The 15,472-nt window shown below is 38.7% G+C and overlaps 1 protein-coding gene across 2 annotated transcripts in view; it reads left to right on the top strand.

Moving 5' to 3' along the window:
- Positions 1-591: 591 nt before the first annotated feature.
- The window catches only part of LOC102810059 (lysosomal leucine aminopeptidase-like), a 45,784-nt gene continuing 30,903 nt past the window's right edge, over positions 592-15,472 (top strand). The window contains exons 1-6 of one of the 2 annotated variants that reach the window (XM_085502511.1): positions 592-740; positions 4,048-4,267; positions 4,802-5,024; positions 5,392-5,553; positions 9,714-9,858; positions 10,075-10,275. In XM_085502511.1, coding sequence (XP_085358637.1) covers positions 671-740; positions 4,048-4,267; positions 4,802-5,024; positions 5,392-5,553; positions 9,714-9,858; positions 10,075-10,275 — 1,021 coding nt within the window. In that variant the 5' untranslated portion in view covers positions 592-670. The remainder of the gene's footprint in view (positions 741-4,047; positions 4,268-4,801; positions 5,025-5,391; positions 5,554-9,713; positions 9,859-10,074; positions 10,276-15,472) is intronic. The other variant, XM_085502512.1, reaches the window with a different exon arrangement.

Raw genomic sequence — 15,472 nt, 5'->3', positions numbered from 1 at the left:
TTTGTGCAACCAAATTTGCCGAGTTCGCAGTTTTTCGCCGATAAAAAAAATAACTAAGGCAAAAACTCACGGTTTTTCAGCATTTTTGTAATAAAGACATTATTCTCTATCAATAATCCGCCCAAAATAGAAACATTTCTACTAATTCTTATGTTTTTTCGACGTTTTTCGAAAAAAAACTGTGATTAGGCTGCGAAAGTAGAACATTCCGGAGGGGATGAAAAGAAGAGCATCGCCAGGCAATGGACGCGGGGCTCTTTGGCAACGACCGCAAACGTAACGGAGTCCAGCCATCCTGCGTGACAAGGGTCACGCGCCATCCTCCGTGGGGCCGATGGTAGAGAATGGGAGTCCAGCCAGTGGGTGGCCGCGTAGAGGTCAAAATACGCGTTCTATTTTTACGCCTTAAGTTTGGCTCCTCCGTTTCACCTGTTTCACCTATTCCGTTTCGTCTATTCCTTACACTAGATACCAGCCGATACCCCCCCCCCCGCGCTCATAGAAACTCCGTATTACAGTTGATTATAGTTCCTGGGCTCCCTGTGGGTGAACTCTGCTATGTAACGTCATGTGATTTCTACACGTGATCAGTTTTATTCTTCAGTCTGTGCGTCCGCGGCCTTCCTATGTAGTTTATAACTCAAATCTGTTGTACTGTAAATACGGAATAATGGAAGCATTAGGCCGGGGAGTATTATGTATGTTGATTGTCGTTGCGACGAGAACCGTTGATACCGAAGGTATGTTCATCAACAACAACAACAATTTATTAACTCATAACAACCTACTGAAGGAGGTTAAAGGTTACAACAACAACAAAAATTACAGATACAAATTCATCAAATTACAATGGCTAATAGTTTAAAGACAACCCAACACAGACTGTATGTATTCCGAGATGAAGGAATCAATGAGTACAGAACAGACCTCGGTAGCAGTAGCAATATTTTGTGTCAAAATCTGGGGGGGGGGGGGGTACTTGCAAAAAATACTGATAGGGGTGTGTATAGCTGGTTGTTTGAAACTTCTACCACTCATCAGACAGAAATAAACTCAAATTTCCTACCCCTTTTCAGACAAACTATATGGGTATTTGACAACCCTTTCCAGGCAGTAATTAATGAAAAAAGGATACCCCTTTTCAGACAGACAGGGTAAAATAACACACCCCTTTTCAAACAGAAGTTGTGAATTTAGGACCCGTTTTGGCGGCACATATACATATAGCACTTCAATGTAGGTAACCCCCCCTCCCCCGGGCTGTATACAAATTATTCGTTTTCAGCATATGTTACCAACCAAACTTTTGAGATATTCATATATACTTGCTATAGGAACAATGGTAAAATGGCCTTAGACAGACATAACATTCAATTTTCACTGTATTTTATCGATTGATTTCTTTGTACTGAAATGTTTTATTTCATTTTTTCAATCCTTGTATTACATAATATATCAAATAGGTAAAAATTATGAAAATGACACTAGTTTTACTTTTCTTTAGTGTTCTAAGAGATAATTATTCATATGCATACGCGGGATTGACTTAATAGAGAAGGGGAGAGTAATAACTTCAGATAGTTGTGACCTGCATTTCAACTTCAAAACTGTCGGCTTATATCACGGTGTAACTTGTCCGACTAATGAGCCTGTGCCAAAGGTAGCTTTGGATCTTATTCCCATGTCTTGCCATATTGTTTATTACTTGATGTGGTGGCTTGCCGCCATAGCAACCGATAATGCAAAATGAAAATAGAACTGCAACAATAACAAAATAAAGGTGGAGTAATATTGTTGGTTGAAACCTTGAGTATTTGATAGTGATTTAGATCTTTATATATGTTCTGTTTATATTCCATTATAGCAACTGCCTTTATGGAAATAAAAACTTGGAAAACAGGATTTCGTTTTGCTTGGAGAAAATTTATAAAAAATAAAAAGGACAATCATGATGATGTTAATATTCAATATTTTAATAATAATTTTTATTCAATATTTTAACAAGTTTGCAACCACACACAAATCCAATTTTACAACAATACATGTAAAATCAACTCGCACATGTTAATTCACGCAAATTCAGTTGTATACGGGTTATTGACACAAGCTCCGGTATTCTAAGTTAGCCACTCGGTACAGCGACGGACATCACGTTCGGTGGTTTTAACGGTACTTTTCTTCTGGCGTGCTTTTATAAAACTGTCCACTTCGTCTGGAACTTCATTTTCTAGTGCTGGTCCAAAAATTTCATCAAGTTGGCCGTCCTATCGACCGCAACCACTGCACATTATCTATTTCGTCTGCTGCAGCCATTATCGCCAGGATGCGTAATTTACTTTTAAACATTAAGATATAAACCCTGTATTCTTTATGTTATTTAAGGCATGTAATAAAAATATTACAGCCCAAATATGGGCATTTGTGCTAACGTCGGGCAAATGATGACCTGCGCTCAGGCACAAACGCCCATATTTTGGCAGTGGTATATAATACTGCTTGATTGTTTCATCAAGTCTGATTTTTTGACTCTCATGTGCGAAGCACACAATGGGAGTCCTTACAGTTAGTTTGTCTGTACGTGTGTGTGTGTGTGTGTATGGGTGTGTGCGTGTGTGTGTGTGTGTGTGTGTCCGTCCGTCTGTTCCACTGCTATCTCAAGAACTATACATCGGTTTTTGATGAAACTTGGTGCATAGATGCTCTGGGCCAATGTGCAGATTTGGTTAGGTTTTAGTAAAAACCCATGCATATTAATTACCAAATTTGCATGATAATTAGCTAATTTTTAGCTGTTCCATGACTGCTCCACTGATATCTAAAAAAACCACTCATTGGATTTTGATGAAACTTGATACATAGATACTCTGAACTTATGCACAGATTTGTTCAGTTTTTAGTAAAAATCCGTGCATATTAATTATCTAATTTGCATAACGATTAGTCAATTTTCATTTTTTTCACTGATACCTCAAGTACTAATCATCACATTTCAATAAAACTTCGTAGATAGATGTCATAGGACACTGCACAGACCTGATAGTTTTTAGGGTAATATCAGTACATATTAATTACCTAATTTGCATAATTAATTAATTTTCAGCTTTTGATATTTCAAGTAGTAAGCATTACATTTCAATGAAACTTGATACATAGATACCCAAGAACTATGCAGAGAACTGATTAGTTTCAGGGTAAATAATTGTGCATATCAATTACCTAATTTGCATGATTAATTCATTTTCAGCTTTTCCACTGATATCTCAAGTACTAATCACATTTCAATGAATCTAGAACTATGCAGAGACCCAATTAGTTTTTGGTAAATAATTGTGCATATCAATTACTTAATTTGCATAATTAATTCATTTTCAGCTTTCACACTGATATCTCAAGTACTAATCACATTTCAATGAAACGTACATGGATGCTGTAGGACAATAGACAGATTAATTGTGGGAATCCGTACATATTAATTATCTAATTTGCATAATTAACCAATTCTAAGCTATCACACTGATATCTAAAGTACAAATTATTCCATTTCAATGAAACTTACTTTAGTTTGGGGTTAAAATCTGTTCATATTAATTCCTAATTAGCATAATAAATCTTAATTTTTGGGTTCTAATCATATTTCAATAAAACTTGGTACATAGATGGTCTGTTACTTTGCGCAGACCTCATTAGTTTTACACTCAAATCTGTTCATATTAATTTTCAGATTTGCATAATTAGTATTCAGCCATTCCATCAATATCTCATGTATAAGTAATTTCAAATTATTTTTAATGTGTCTCCAATACTCTCAGCACATGGGAGTTCTTTCTAAGCTTTCTTCGATTTTAAATAATTTGTTTCTTTTTTGGGATTGCCTTTATAATTTTTTTGTTTTATCAGTCTCATATTGTTGGTGATTGACAAAACATGTGATACCAATCTTTTTATTTACAAGTAGTTCAGTTTTGGTGAACCTAAATAAATATAATGCTGTCCAATCAATCAATAAATAAATACAGTAAATGAACAATTGTGTTCTTTGTTTTGCAGCTATGTACACCACTGGTTCGGTTTCCATCATTGATGGGCATGCTGTACTGAAAAGAGACAGACTTGATAAATCATCAACAGCTTATGGCACTTACAATGATACAATGTACACTACAGGATGGGGTGTTTTCAATGTCAAGGCCGGATACAGTAAATCTGATATGAAGGATACAGATGTGATGTATGCAGCTGGGTATCTAGAGGGCGCCCTCACTGCCGAGTAAGTATTATTAGGTTATTACATGGTATCTTTTTTTTTGTAGTGCCAGATGAACAACCTCTCTATAAATAATTGATAATTATTTGTCCTACCCACTTGTGAATTTACTGATAAAAAACCAATTTAAACACAGAATAAATCTTATTAATGGTGTGCAATTATTACAAACTATCCCTTGGCTATGAAGCTACGAACATAATCCTTGGGTAAATATTAGGATCTAACAATCAATCGATCTTTAATTTGAATAAAGAATAAAACAATATATTTACCTTATTACTGAGCATTTGACAAGGCATTATAAGGAAGAAAGTCATATTTTTTTTGAAAATTTTCAATTGACTCTGATTTTTTTTTATTTTCTGTATTTGAGTAGCGTTGATAATATTGACTGTATAAATAAAATGTCATTTACTTCTAAATTTGATGTGGGTACAAATACACAAAACTGAACCTCCTCCTCATTTTGATTGTTGTAAATGAATATATGCATTAATGAGTAATTAATAACATAACTTTGTTTTGAATAATCAGGCGAATTTACCAACACTATGTAAACATACACTCTTTGTTCCTGGGTAAAGGAAAAGAGGACTTGGAGAGGAAAGTCAGAATATTTTTCAATAAACAGGAAGATTGGGTTCGGCAACAAATATCTGATAATCTGAGTAGTGAATATTGGAAAGCAGTATCTGTTATTATTGCCCAGTTAGATGGATTGGTGGATGGTTATACAGCATATCCATATGAAAACAAGGTACATACTGTCAGGTTAGCAATCACCATTAATGTTAAGAATGCAGTATTACATGTGAAGGCTTATTATGTCTGAATGCTATTGCTGGATAGACTGCTGTTCTAACCATTGAAAGCCATTTTGAGGGTTTGCTAATGTCTGTCATGCTTAGTAAAAGAGCTGCCTTGTGATTATTAAATTAATAAGGCTTATATATTGACAAAACACAAAACTGCTAAATGTTCATAATTTGTAAATTTTCAAAATTGATGTGCACACATAAACTTTATTTTTTTTAACATTATCACAAAACTTATATCAAATTTTGATATTGCCCTCGACTTGAAAAAAATTAAAGTACTATTTATAAAATTGTTTTGTTTTGCAGACTTTGGATAGGTTTGCTTTTCAACTTTTAAATGGTGTTGGTGATATGATTGATTTACGTGATGCCCTTTCTCCATCTACTCGTCCTGATTGGACAAAGATGTCACCTTCACATTTCCAGATGTATTTTGCCAACCATGGTCATTGTTCAGCTCTCTTCAAGGTAATATATATATAAATATATCAATTCATTTCTTTCAAAATGATGCCTACATATACAATTGCAATTCAGTTAAATTTTAGGCATATTCTATTTCCCAAACAATCTAGCTCTTAAAACAGTGAAACCAGCTCACACTCACAACACCAAATGCATATAATTATATTCACTACTTCAATTACCCACCAAAGACTCCGGCCAGTCAAAATGACTATTTTACACTGTAGGCAATAATCTGTGATTCAGCCAATGACAGAGAGAGAAATCTAGGTCAGGGGAAGCCCCATGACCTCATAGATTTTCTTCCATGTCACGTAACACGTGACCGAGGCAGAGAGGTCAGCGCCATTTTGCCTTATCTTCACTCCCTGTTTTCTCTGCACCAAGTGTGCATCGCAGCAAAACAGTCTGGATCAGTCAGCTGTTTTTCATCTGAGTTTTCTGAGGTACTCCTGTGACCGTTGGTAACAGTGAGAAGTGGTGTCTGGTAGGACAACATTTTTCTTATTAGGGGTCCCATGTTCTTTTTGTATCACATACAAAAAAACTTGGGTGACGCGTATAGCTACTTTTGTAGGGCGTTGTGTCAGTTTCAACTGTAATTGCGTTCCACTCATGCATGCCTTGTTCATTTCTTAGTGTAGTTCAAATGGACTAGAAGGAATGAAAAGCACTCCAAGAAGAGCTCCTCACCTCCCGGGTTGTTGCCCAAATTTGGCTTGGTCATATACTCACCCTCGGTCCTGAAGCGGTCGCACTGGTAGCATTGTGGCTTCCAGGATCTGAGACGACAGGATTCAAGGCAACACCGACTGCGCGCCTCTCCTGGTCTGGCAGATTACTGAATGTGGGGAGACGGAGGGTGCAGTCACTACAAAGCCACTAACCAGACAGTACAGGTGGAATCCACGAGCCAGTTGGCTGCTGCCAAGGGCAAGCAGATGGAACCTCAAGCAGAGAAAACGCAACGCCTGAAGTTGGCACCTACTGGCCAGAAGCAGCCAGGAGGTAAGCGCCCCTACTCTCCTGGGGGAGAGAAGAGTGCCCGCCAAAGAAGGGACCAGGTGTTGGATCCTCCTCTTCCCCAGGTGGTCCCCCTCCAGGTCGCAAGGATGGGAGAGTGTTTGGTGGGGGCAGAGTGCACCGTTCGATTGGTTAGCCGCGCTAAATTTAAGCGATGCTTACTGGCACATACCAATGCACCCAGCAAGTCATTGACTCCTTCGAGTCACCCATTCGAACCAAGTATTCAAATACTGGAGCTCCCCTCCTGGTTAAGCACAGCTCCATACATGTTCACCAGAGTATTCAAATACCGGAGCTCCCCTCCTGGTTAAGCACAGCTCCATACATGTTCACCAGAGTATTCAAATACCTGGGCTGCCCTCCTGGTTAAGCACAGCTCCATACATGTTCACCAGAGTATTCAAATACCTGGGCTGCCCTTCTGGTTAAGCTCAGCTCCATACATGTTCACCAGAGTATTCAAATACCGGAGCTCCCCTCCTGGTTAAGCTCAGCTCCATACATGTTCACCAGAGTATTCAAATACCTGGGCTGCCCTTCTGGTTAAGCACAGCTCCATACATGTTCACCAGAGTGTTGAAATACCTGGGCTGCCCTCCTGGTTAAGCACAGCTCCATACATGTTCACCAGAGTATTCAAATACCTGGGCTGCCCTCCTGGTTAAGCTCAGCTCCATACATGTTCACCAGAGTATTCAAATACCTGGGCTGCCCTCCTGGTTAAGCTCAGCTCCATACATGTTTACCAGAGTGTTGAAATATGTGGTGCTGCCTCTCATCAGTCATCAGTACACATCAACCCTACCTAGACGACCGGTTGCTACACAACCAAAACAAGAGGTTGTTGGTCGAGCAGGTCAAACTAACACAGGATATACTACACTAATTAGGCTTTCTAGTAAATCTAAGGAAAGTCCCATTCACACCCAACACGTCAGTTGGTTTTTCTGGGCATGGAGTTCAACATAGAGGAAAGCTTTGTCCGTCCATTGCAGGCTCGTTGTCTAGCAATAAGCAGTCTAGTTGAACGTCTAGTCAACGTTCCCTCTGTGTCTCTCCCAAAACTGACACGCATCATTTGGATGGAGTCAGTTCACAGGGTAGTTTCCCAAGTACTGCACAGCCGCCCGATGCAACCCACTTTGTTGCAACATCGGTCTCACCTACTGGAACTGAAGAAGTGAGTTATTCTCTCGAACTAAGCGAGGGATTCCTTGCCCTGGTGGGTGGCAAATGCCTAACTCAGGACCCTCCTTGGACCCACTCACCACAGTTGTGACTCTTATATCAGATGCCTTCTCACAAGTTGGAGCTAGTGCATGGGGCTTCCCCTGACCTCAATTTCTCACTCCGTCATTGGCTGAATTGCAGATTAATGCCTACAGTTCAAAATAATCATTTTGACTGACTTACCGGAGTCTATTGTGGGTATGAACTACATGTAGGTGAATAGGCGAGTTAAAAACCCTCTGCCTAATTTTCATTTGTATAATAGCAGAAACATGTCAAAATCTGTGGTGTGTGTATATATATAAGTGGAATACAAGTGGGTATATAAATGAGCATACAAATGGATATACTAGGGTTATATAAGTGGGTACACAGGTGGATATACAAATGGAATACATATGGGTATACAAGAGGGTGTGACAGAGGAATACATATGGGTAAACAAATAGGTATACAAGTGGAATACATATGGGTATACAAGTGGGTATAACGGGAATACAAATGGGTATACAAGTGGAATACACATGGGTATACAAATGGGTATACAAGTGGAATACATATGAGCATACAATTGGATATACAAGTGGAATACATATGGGTATACAAATGGGTATACAAGTGGAATACACATGGGTATACAAATGGGTATACAAGTGGAATACATATGAGCATACAGATGTGTATACTAGGGTTATATAAGTGGGTATAACACAGGAATACATATGGGTATACAAATAAGTATACAAGTAGAATACATATGGGTACACAAATGGGTATACAAGTGGAATACATATGAGCATACAAATGGGTATACAAGTGGAATACATATGGGTATACAAATGGGTATACAAGTGGAATACACATGGGTAAACAAATGGGTATACAAGTGGAATACATATGAGCATACAATTGGATATACAAGTAGAATACTTTTGGATATACAAGTGGGTGTAACAGGAGCATACATATGGGTATACAAATGGAATACATATGAGCATACAGATGTGTATACTAGGGTTATATAAGTGGGTATAACACGGGAATACATATGGGTATACAAATAAGTATACAAGTAGAATACATATGGGTACACAAATGGGTATACAAGTGGAATACACATGGATATACAAATGGGTATACAAGTGGAATACATATGAGCATACAAATGGGTATACAAGTGGAATACATATGGGTATACAAATGGGTATACAAGTGGAATACACATGGGTATACAAGTGGAATACATATGAGCATACAATTGGATATACAAGTGGAATACATATGGGTATACAAATGGGTATACAAGTGGAATACACATGGGTATACAAATGGGTATACAAGTGGAATACATATGAGCATACAATGGGTATACTAGGGTTATATAAGTGGATACACAGGTGGATATACAAGTGGAATACATATGGGTATACACGTGGGTATAACAGGGAATACATATGGGTATACAAATGGGTATACAAGTAGAATACTTTTGGATATACAAGTGGGTGTAACAGGAGCATACATATGGGTATACAAATGGGAATAACAAAGGAATACATATGGGTATACAAATGGGTATACAAGTAGAATACATATGGGTATACAAGTGGAATAGATGTGGGTATACAAGTGGAATACATATGAGTATACAAATGGATATACAAGTGGAATACATATGGGTATACAAATGGGTATACAAGTGGAATACACATGGGTATACAAATGGGTATACAAGTGGAATACATATGGTATACAAATTGGTATACAAGTGGAATACATATGGGTATAAAAGGGGAATACACATAAGTATATGACTGGGCATACAAATTGGTATACATGTAAGTGTTGCATATGAGAATATTAGTCAAATTGCTATAAATAAAGGATAATTTTATATTCATTTTCAGGTTCTAGGTGCATATGAGAATATTTTCATGGCCCATTCCAGCTGGTTTGACTACAGTTCAACTATTCGTATTTATAAGCATTATAATTTTAATTTGAAGTCCATCAGTGTTGCATCCAAACAGATGTCTTTTTCAAGTTACCCAGGTATGGTTCCATTAAATAGAAATACTTTTTAATTTCAGGGCAGGTGAGTCATTATATATGAATAGTTTACTTTGTATGACACAAAAGTAAATAAACAAACTGTCTATGAAACTGGCATTTATGTGTCAAATTCCCCGAGTTGAAGCGTTATGTATAGTAGGAATCTTTCTAATAAACCCTAAACAACACAGATATATTCAATGCTTTGAATTTTAGGTTTCCTAGAATCTCTGGATGACTACTATCTTCTAGGAAACGGGCTAGTCATGATACAAACCAGCATCAATGTCTATAATGACACCCTGTATGATTTTGTCAAACCTCAGTCTCTGTTGGCATGGATACGAGTACGTGTAGCAAACATGATGGCCAACAATGGTAAAGAATGGGCATCCATGTTGTCGCAGTATAACTCAGGTAAATTTTGACCACATGGTTATTAGTCCCCGTTCGGACGCAGTCTGAAAACGGGGACTTATGTTTTGACCTCCGTGCGTGCGTCTGTGCGTGCGTCTGTGCGTGCGTCCGGACCTGTATCTTAGAAATGCCTGGACCAATCACAATCAAACTTCACACATACATCATACATGATATTATACATATGCACGTCAATTTGTTTCAAAATCTGATTCAAGATGGCCGAATGGCGGCCATTTTTGTGCTAAAAATCATCAAAATCAAGCATTTCTCTGCTGTTTACAGATGGATTTTGTTCAAACTTGGTATATACATTAGACATTATGGTACCTTGATGCAAATAATTTTTTCAGATAAGATTCAAAATGTATTAATGAATGTGGTTCTCGTGCCATATCTGATTTGCTTTCACTGATTATGTTCAAATTTTAAATATTCATTATACATCATGTCATAGATAGACAGATACATGTATATTGGTTTGACGATCCTATTCAAAATGCCCAAAAAATGGTGGCCTTTTTTGTGCTAAGCAATCATCAAATATCAAGCATTTCTGGCATTTATGGATGGATTTCGTTCAAACTTGGTACATATATTAGACATTACAGGTTCCTGATGCACATCATTTATTTTTCAGATCGGATTCTAAATGGCTGTCTGGCGGCCATTTTGTTTTAATGAATGGGCTTCTAGACCCATATCTCCGACTTGTTTTAACTGATAATATTTTCAAATTTTAAATATTCATTATACATCATGTCATAGATAAACAGATATATTGGTTTGACTATCCTATTCAAAATGGCCGAATGGTGGTCATTTTTGTGCTAAAAAATCATCAAATATCAAGCATTTATTGGTGGATTTCGTTCGAACTTGGTACATACATTAGACATTACGGATTCCTGATGCATGTCATTTTATTTTTCAGATTGGATTCAAAATGGATGGCTGGCGGCCATTTTGTTTTAATGATTGGGCTTCTAGAGCCATATCTCTTAAATGCTTTGACTTATTATATTTAAATTTTATATATTTGTTATACATCATGTTATATATATATACATGTATTCAAAAAAGTACTTGTTTGACGATCAAATACAAATGTCAATCATTTTAATGTTAAAAAATCATATTCCTGACATGGTTATATTCCAGCTATATTACTATAAACAAAACTATATATCTTAAATTTGATAACTAACGGGGACTGTGCCATGCATGGCTTGTTTTCATCTTATTTGACTACCAACAAAAATCTTCTGGGCATTTGTCACATTTTATAACACAGGAAACACATCCAACCAGTCTTGAAGAATGTCTTTCAATCAGTGGAACAAGTTTCCCTTCTTATAGGACTGGTTCCCAATCCATAGGACAGGTTTCCCTTATAGAACTGTGCACCCCATCCACAGAAAAGTTGCCCTTTTTATAAGACTGGTTATCCATCCACAGGACAGGTTGCAATTCTTATAGGATTGATTACCCATCCACAGGACAGGTTGCCATTCTTGTAGGATTGATTACCCATTCACAGGACAGGTTGCCATTCTTATAGGATTGGTTACCCATCCACAGGACAGGTTGCAATTCTTATAGGATTGATTACCCATCCACAGGACAGATTGCCATTCTTGTAGAATTGATTACCCATCCATAGGACAGATTGCCATTCTTGTATAATTGATTACCCATCCACAGGACAGGTTGCCATTCTTGTAGGATTGATTACCCATTCACAGGACAGATTGCCATTCTTATAGGATTGGTTACCCATTCACAGGACAGGTTGCCATTCTTATAGGATTGGTTACCCATCCAAAGGACAGGTTGCCATTATTATAGGATTGATTACCCATCCACAGGACAGGTTGCCATTCTTAAAGGATTGGTTACCCATCCACAGGACAGGTTGCCATTCTTGTAGGATTGATTACCCATCCACAGGACAGGTTGCCATTCTTGTAGGATTGATTACCCATCCACAGGACAGGTTGCCATTCTTATAGGATTGGTTACCCATCCACAGGACAGGTTGCCATTATTATAGGATTGATTACCCATCCAGAGGACAGGTTGCCATTATTATAGGATTGGTTACCCATCCAAAGGACAGGTTGCCATTATTATAGGATTGATTACCCATCCACAGGACAGGTTGCCATTTTTATAGGATTGGTTACCCATCCAAAGGACAGGTTGCCATTATTATAGGATTGATTACCCATCCACAGGACAGGTTGCCATTATTATAGGATTGATTACCCATCCACAGGACAGGTTGCCATTTTTATAGGATTGGTTACCCATCCAAAGGACAGGTTGCCATTATTATAGGATTGGTTACCCATCCACAGGACAGGTTGCCATTATTATAGGATTGATTACCCATCCACAGGACAGGTTGCCATTGTTATAGGATTGGTTACCCATCCAAAGGACAGGTTGCCATTATTATAGGATTGATTACCCATCCACAGGACAGGTTGCCATTTTTATAGGATTGGTTACTCATCCAAAGGACAGGTTGCCATTATTATAGGATTGATTACCCATCCACAGGACAGGTTGCCATTCTTATCGGATTGGTTACCCATCCAAAGGACAGGTTGCCATTATTAAAGGATTGATTACCCATCCACAGGACAGGTTGCCATTCTTGTAGGATTGATTACCCATCCACAGGACAGGTTGCCATTCTTATAGGATTGGTTACCTATCCAAAGGACAGGTTGCCATTATTATAGGATTGATTACCCATCCACAGGACAGGTTGCCATTCTTAAAGGATTGGTTACCCATCCACAGGACAGGTTGCCATTCTTGTGGGATTGATTACCCATCCACAGGACAGGTTGCCATTCTTAAAGGATTGGTTACCCATCCACAGGACAGGTTGCCATTCTTGTAGGATTGATTACCCATCCACAGAACAGGTTGCCATTCTTAAAGGATTGGTTACCCATCCACAGGACAGGTTGCCATTCTTGTGGGATTGATTACCCATCCACAGGACAGGTTGCCATTTTTGTAGGATTGGTTACCCATCCAAAGGACAGGTTGCCATTCTTAAAGGATTGGTTACCCATTCACAGGACAGGTTGCCATTCTTGTAGGATTGGTTACCCATTAACAGGACAGGCTGCCATTCTTGTAGAATTGATTACCCATCCACAGGACAGATTGTCATTCTTAAAGGATTGGTTAACCCATCCATGTGACAGGTAGCCATTATTGTAGGATTGATCACCCATCCACAGGACAGGTTGCCATTCTTGTAGGATTGATTACCCATCCACAGGACAGGTTGCCATTATTGTAGGATTGATCACCCATCCACAGGACAGGTTGCCATTCTTATAGGATTGGTTACCCATCCAAAAGACAGGTTGCCATTCTTATAGGATTGATTACCCATCCACAGGACAGGTTGCCATTCTTGTAGGATTGATTACCCATTCACAGGACAGGTTGCCATTCTTATAGGATTGGTTACCCATCCACAGGACAGGTTGCAATTCTTATAGGATTGATTACTCATCCACTGGACAGATTGCCATTCTTGTAGGATTGATTACCCATCCACAGGACAGGTTGCCATTCTTATAGGATTGATTACCCATCCACAGGACAGGTTGCCATTCTTAAAGGATTGGTTACCCATCCACAGGACAGGTTGCCATTCTTGTAGGATTGATTCCCCATCCACAGGACAGGTTGCCATTCTTAAAGGATTGTTTACCCATCCAAAGGACAGGTTGCCATTCTTGTAGGATTGATTACCCATTCAAAGGACAGGTTGCCATTCTTAAAGGATTGGTTACCCATACACAAGAGAAGGTTGCCATTCTTATAGGATTGACTACCCATCCACAGGACAGGTTGCTATTCTTATAGGATTGATTACCCATCCACAGGACAGGTTGCCATTTTTATAGGATTGGTTACCCATCCACAGGACAGGTTGCCATTCTTATAGGATTGGTTACCCATCCAAAAGACAGGTTGCCATTCTTATAGGATTGATTACCCATCCACAGGACAGGTTGCCATTCTTAAAGGATTGGTTACCCATCCACAGGACAGGTTGCCATTCTTGTAGGATTGATTACCCATCCACAGGACAGGTTGCCATTCTTAAAGGATTGTTTACCCATCCAAAGGACAGGTTGCCATTCTTGTAGGATTGATTACCCATCCAAAGGACAGGTTGCCATTCTTGTAGGATTGTTTACTCATCCACAGGACAGGTTGCTATTCTTATAGGATTGGTTACAGATTCACAGGACAGGTTGCCATTCTTGTAGGATTGATTACCCATCCACAGGACAGGTTGCTATTCTTATAGGATTGATTACCCATCCACAGGACAGGTTGCTATTCTTATAGGATTGATTACACATCCACAGGACAGGTTGCCCTTTTTATAAGATTGGTTACATATCCACAGGACAGGTTGCCATTCTTATAGGATTGGTTACCCATCCACAAGAGAAGGTTGCCATTCTTATAGGATTGACTACCCATCCACAGGACAGGTTGCTATTCTTATAGGATTGATTACCCATCCACAGGACAAGTTGCCATTTTTGTAGGATTGGTTACATATCCACAGGACAGGTTGCCATTCTTATAGGATTGGTTACCCATCCACAAGAGATGGTTGCCATTCTTATAGGATTGACTACCCATCCACAGGACAGGTTGCTATTCTTATAGGATTGATTACCCATCCACAGGACAAGTTGCCATTTTTATAGGATTGGTTACATATCCACAGGACAGGTTGCCATTCTTATAGGATTGGTTACCCATCCACAAGAGATGGTTGCCATTCTTATATGATTGACTACCCATCCACAGGACAGGTTGCTATTCTTATAGGATTGATTACCCATCCACAGGACAGGTTGCCATTCTTATAGGATTGGTTACCCATCCACAAGAGAAGGTTGCCATTCTTATAGGATTGCTAATCATCTAAAGGACAGGTTGCCATTCTTCTAGGATTGATTACCCATTCACAGAACAGGTTGCCATTCTTGTAGGATTGATTACCCATCCACTGGACAGGTTGCCATTTTTATAGGATTGGTTACCCATTCACAGGACAGGTTGCCATTCTTATAGAATTGGTTACCCATCCACAAGAGAAGGTTGTCATTCTTGTATGATTGATTACTCATCCAAAGGA

Source organism: Saccoglossus kowalevskii, chromosome 8 (assembly GCF_978046115.1).
Source record: "Saccoglossus kowalevskii chromosome 8, keSacKowa6.1, whole genome shotgun sequence".
Lineage (NCBI taxonomy): Eukaryota > Metazoa > Hemichordata > Enteropneusta > Harrimaniidae > Saccoglossus > Saccoglossus kowalevskii.
Note: the sequence above shows the minus strand (reverse complement) of the source record. Positions and strands in the feature narration are given on the sequence as shown.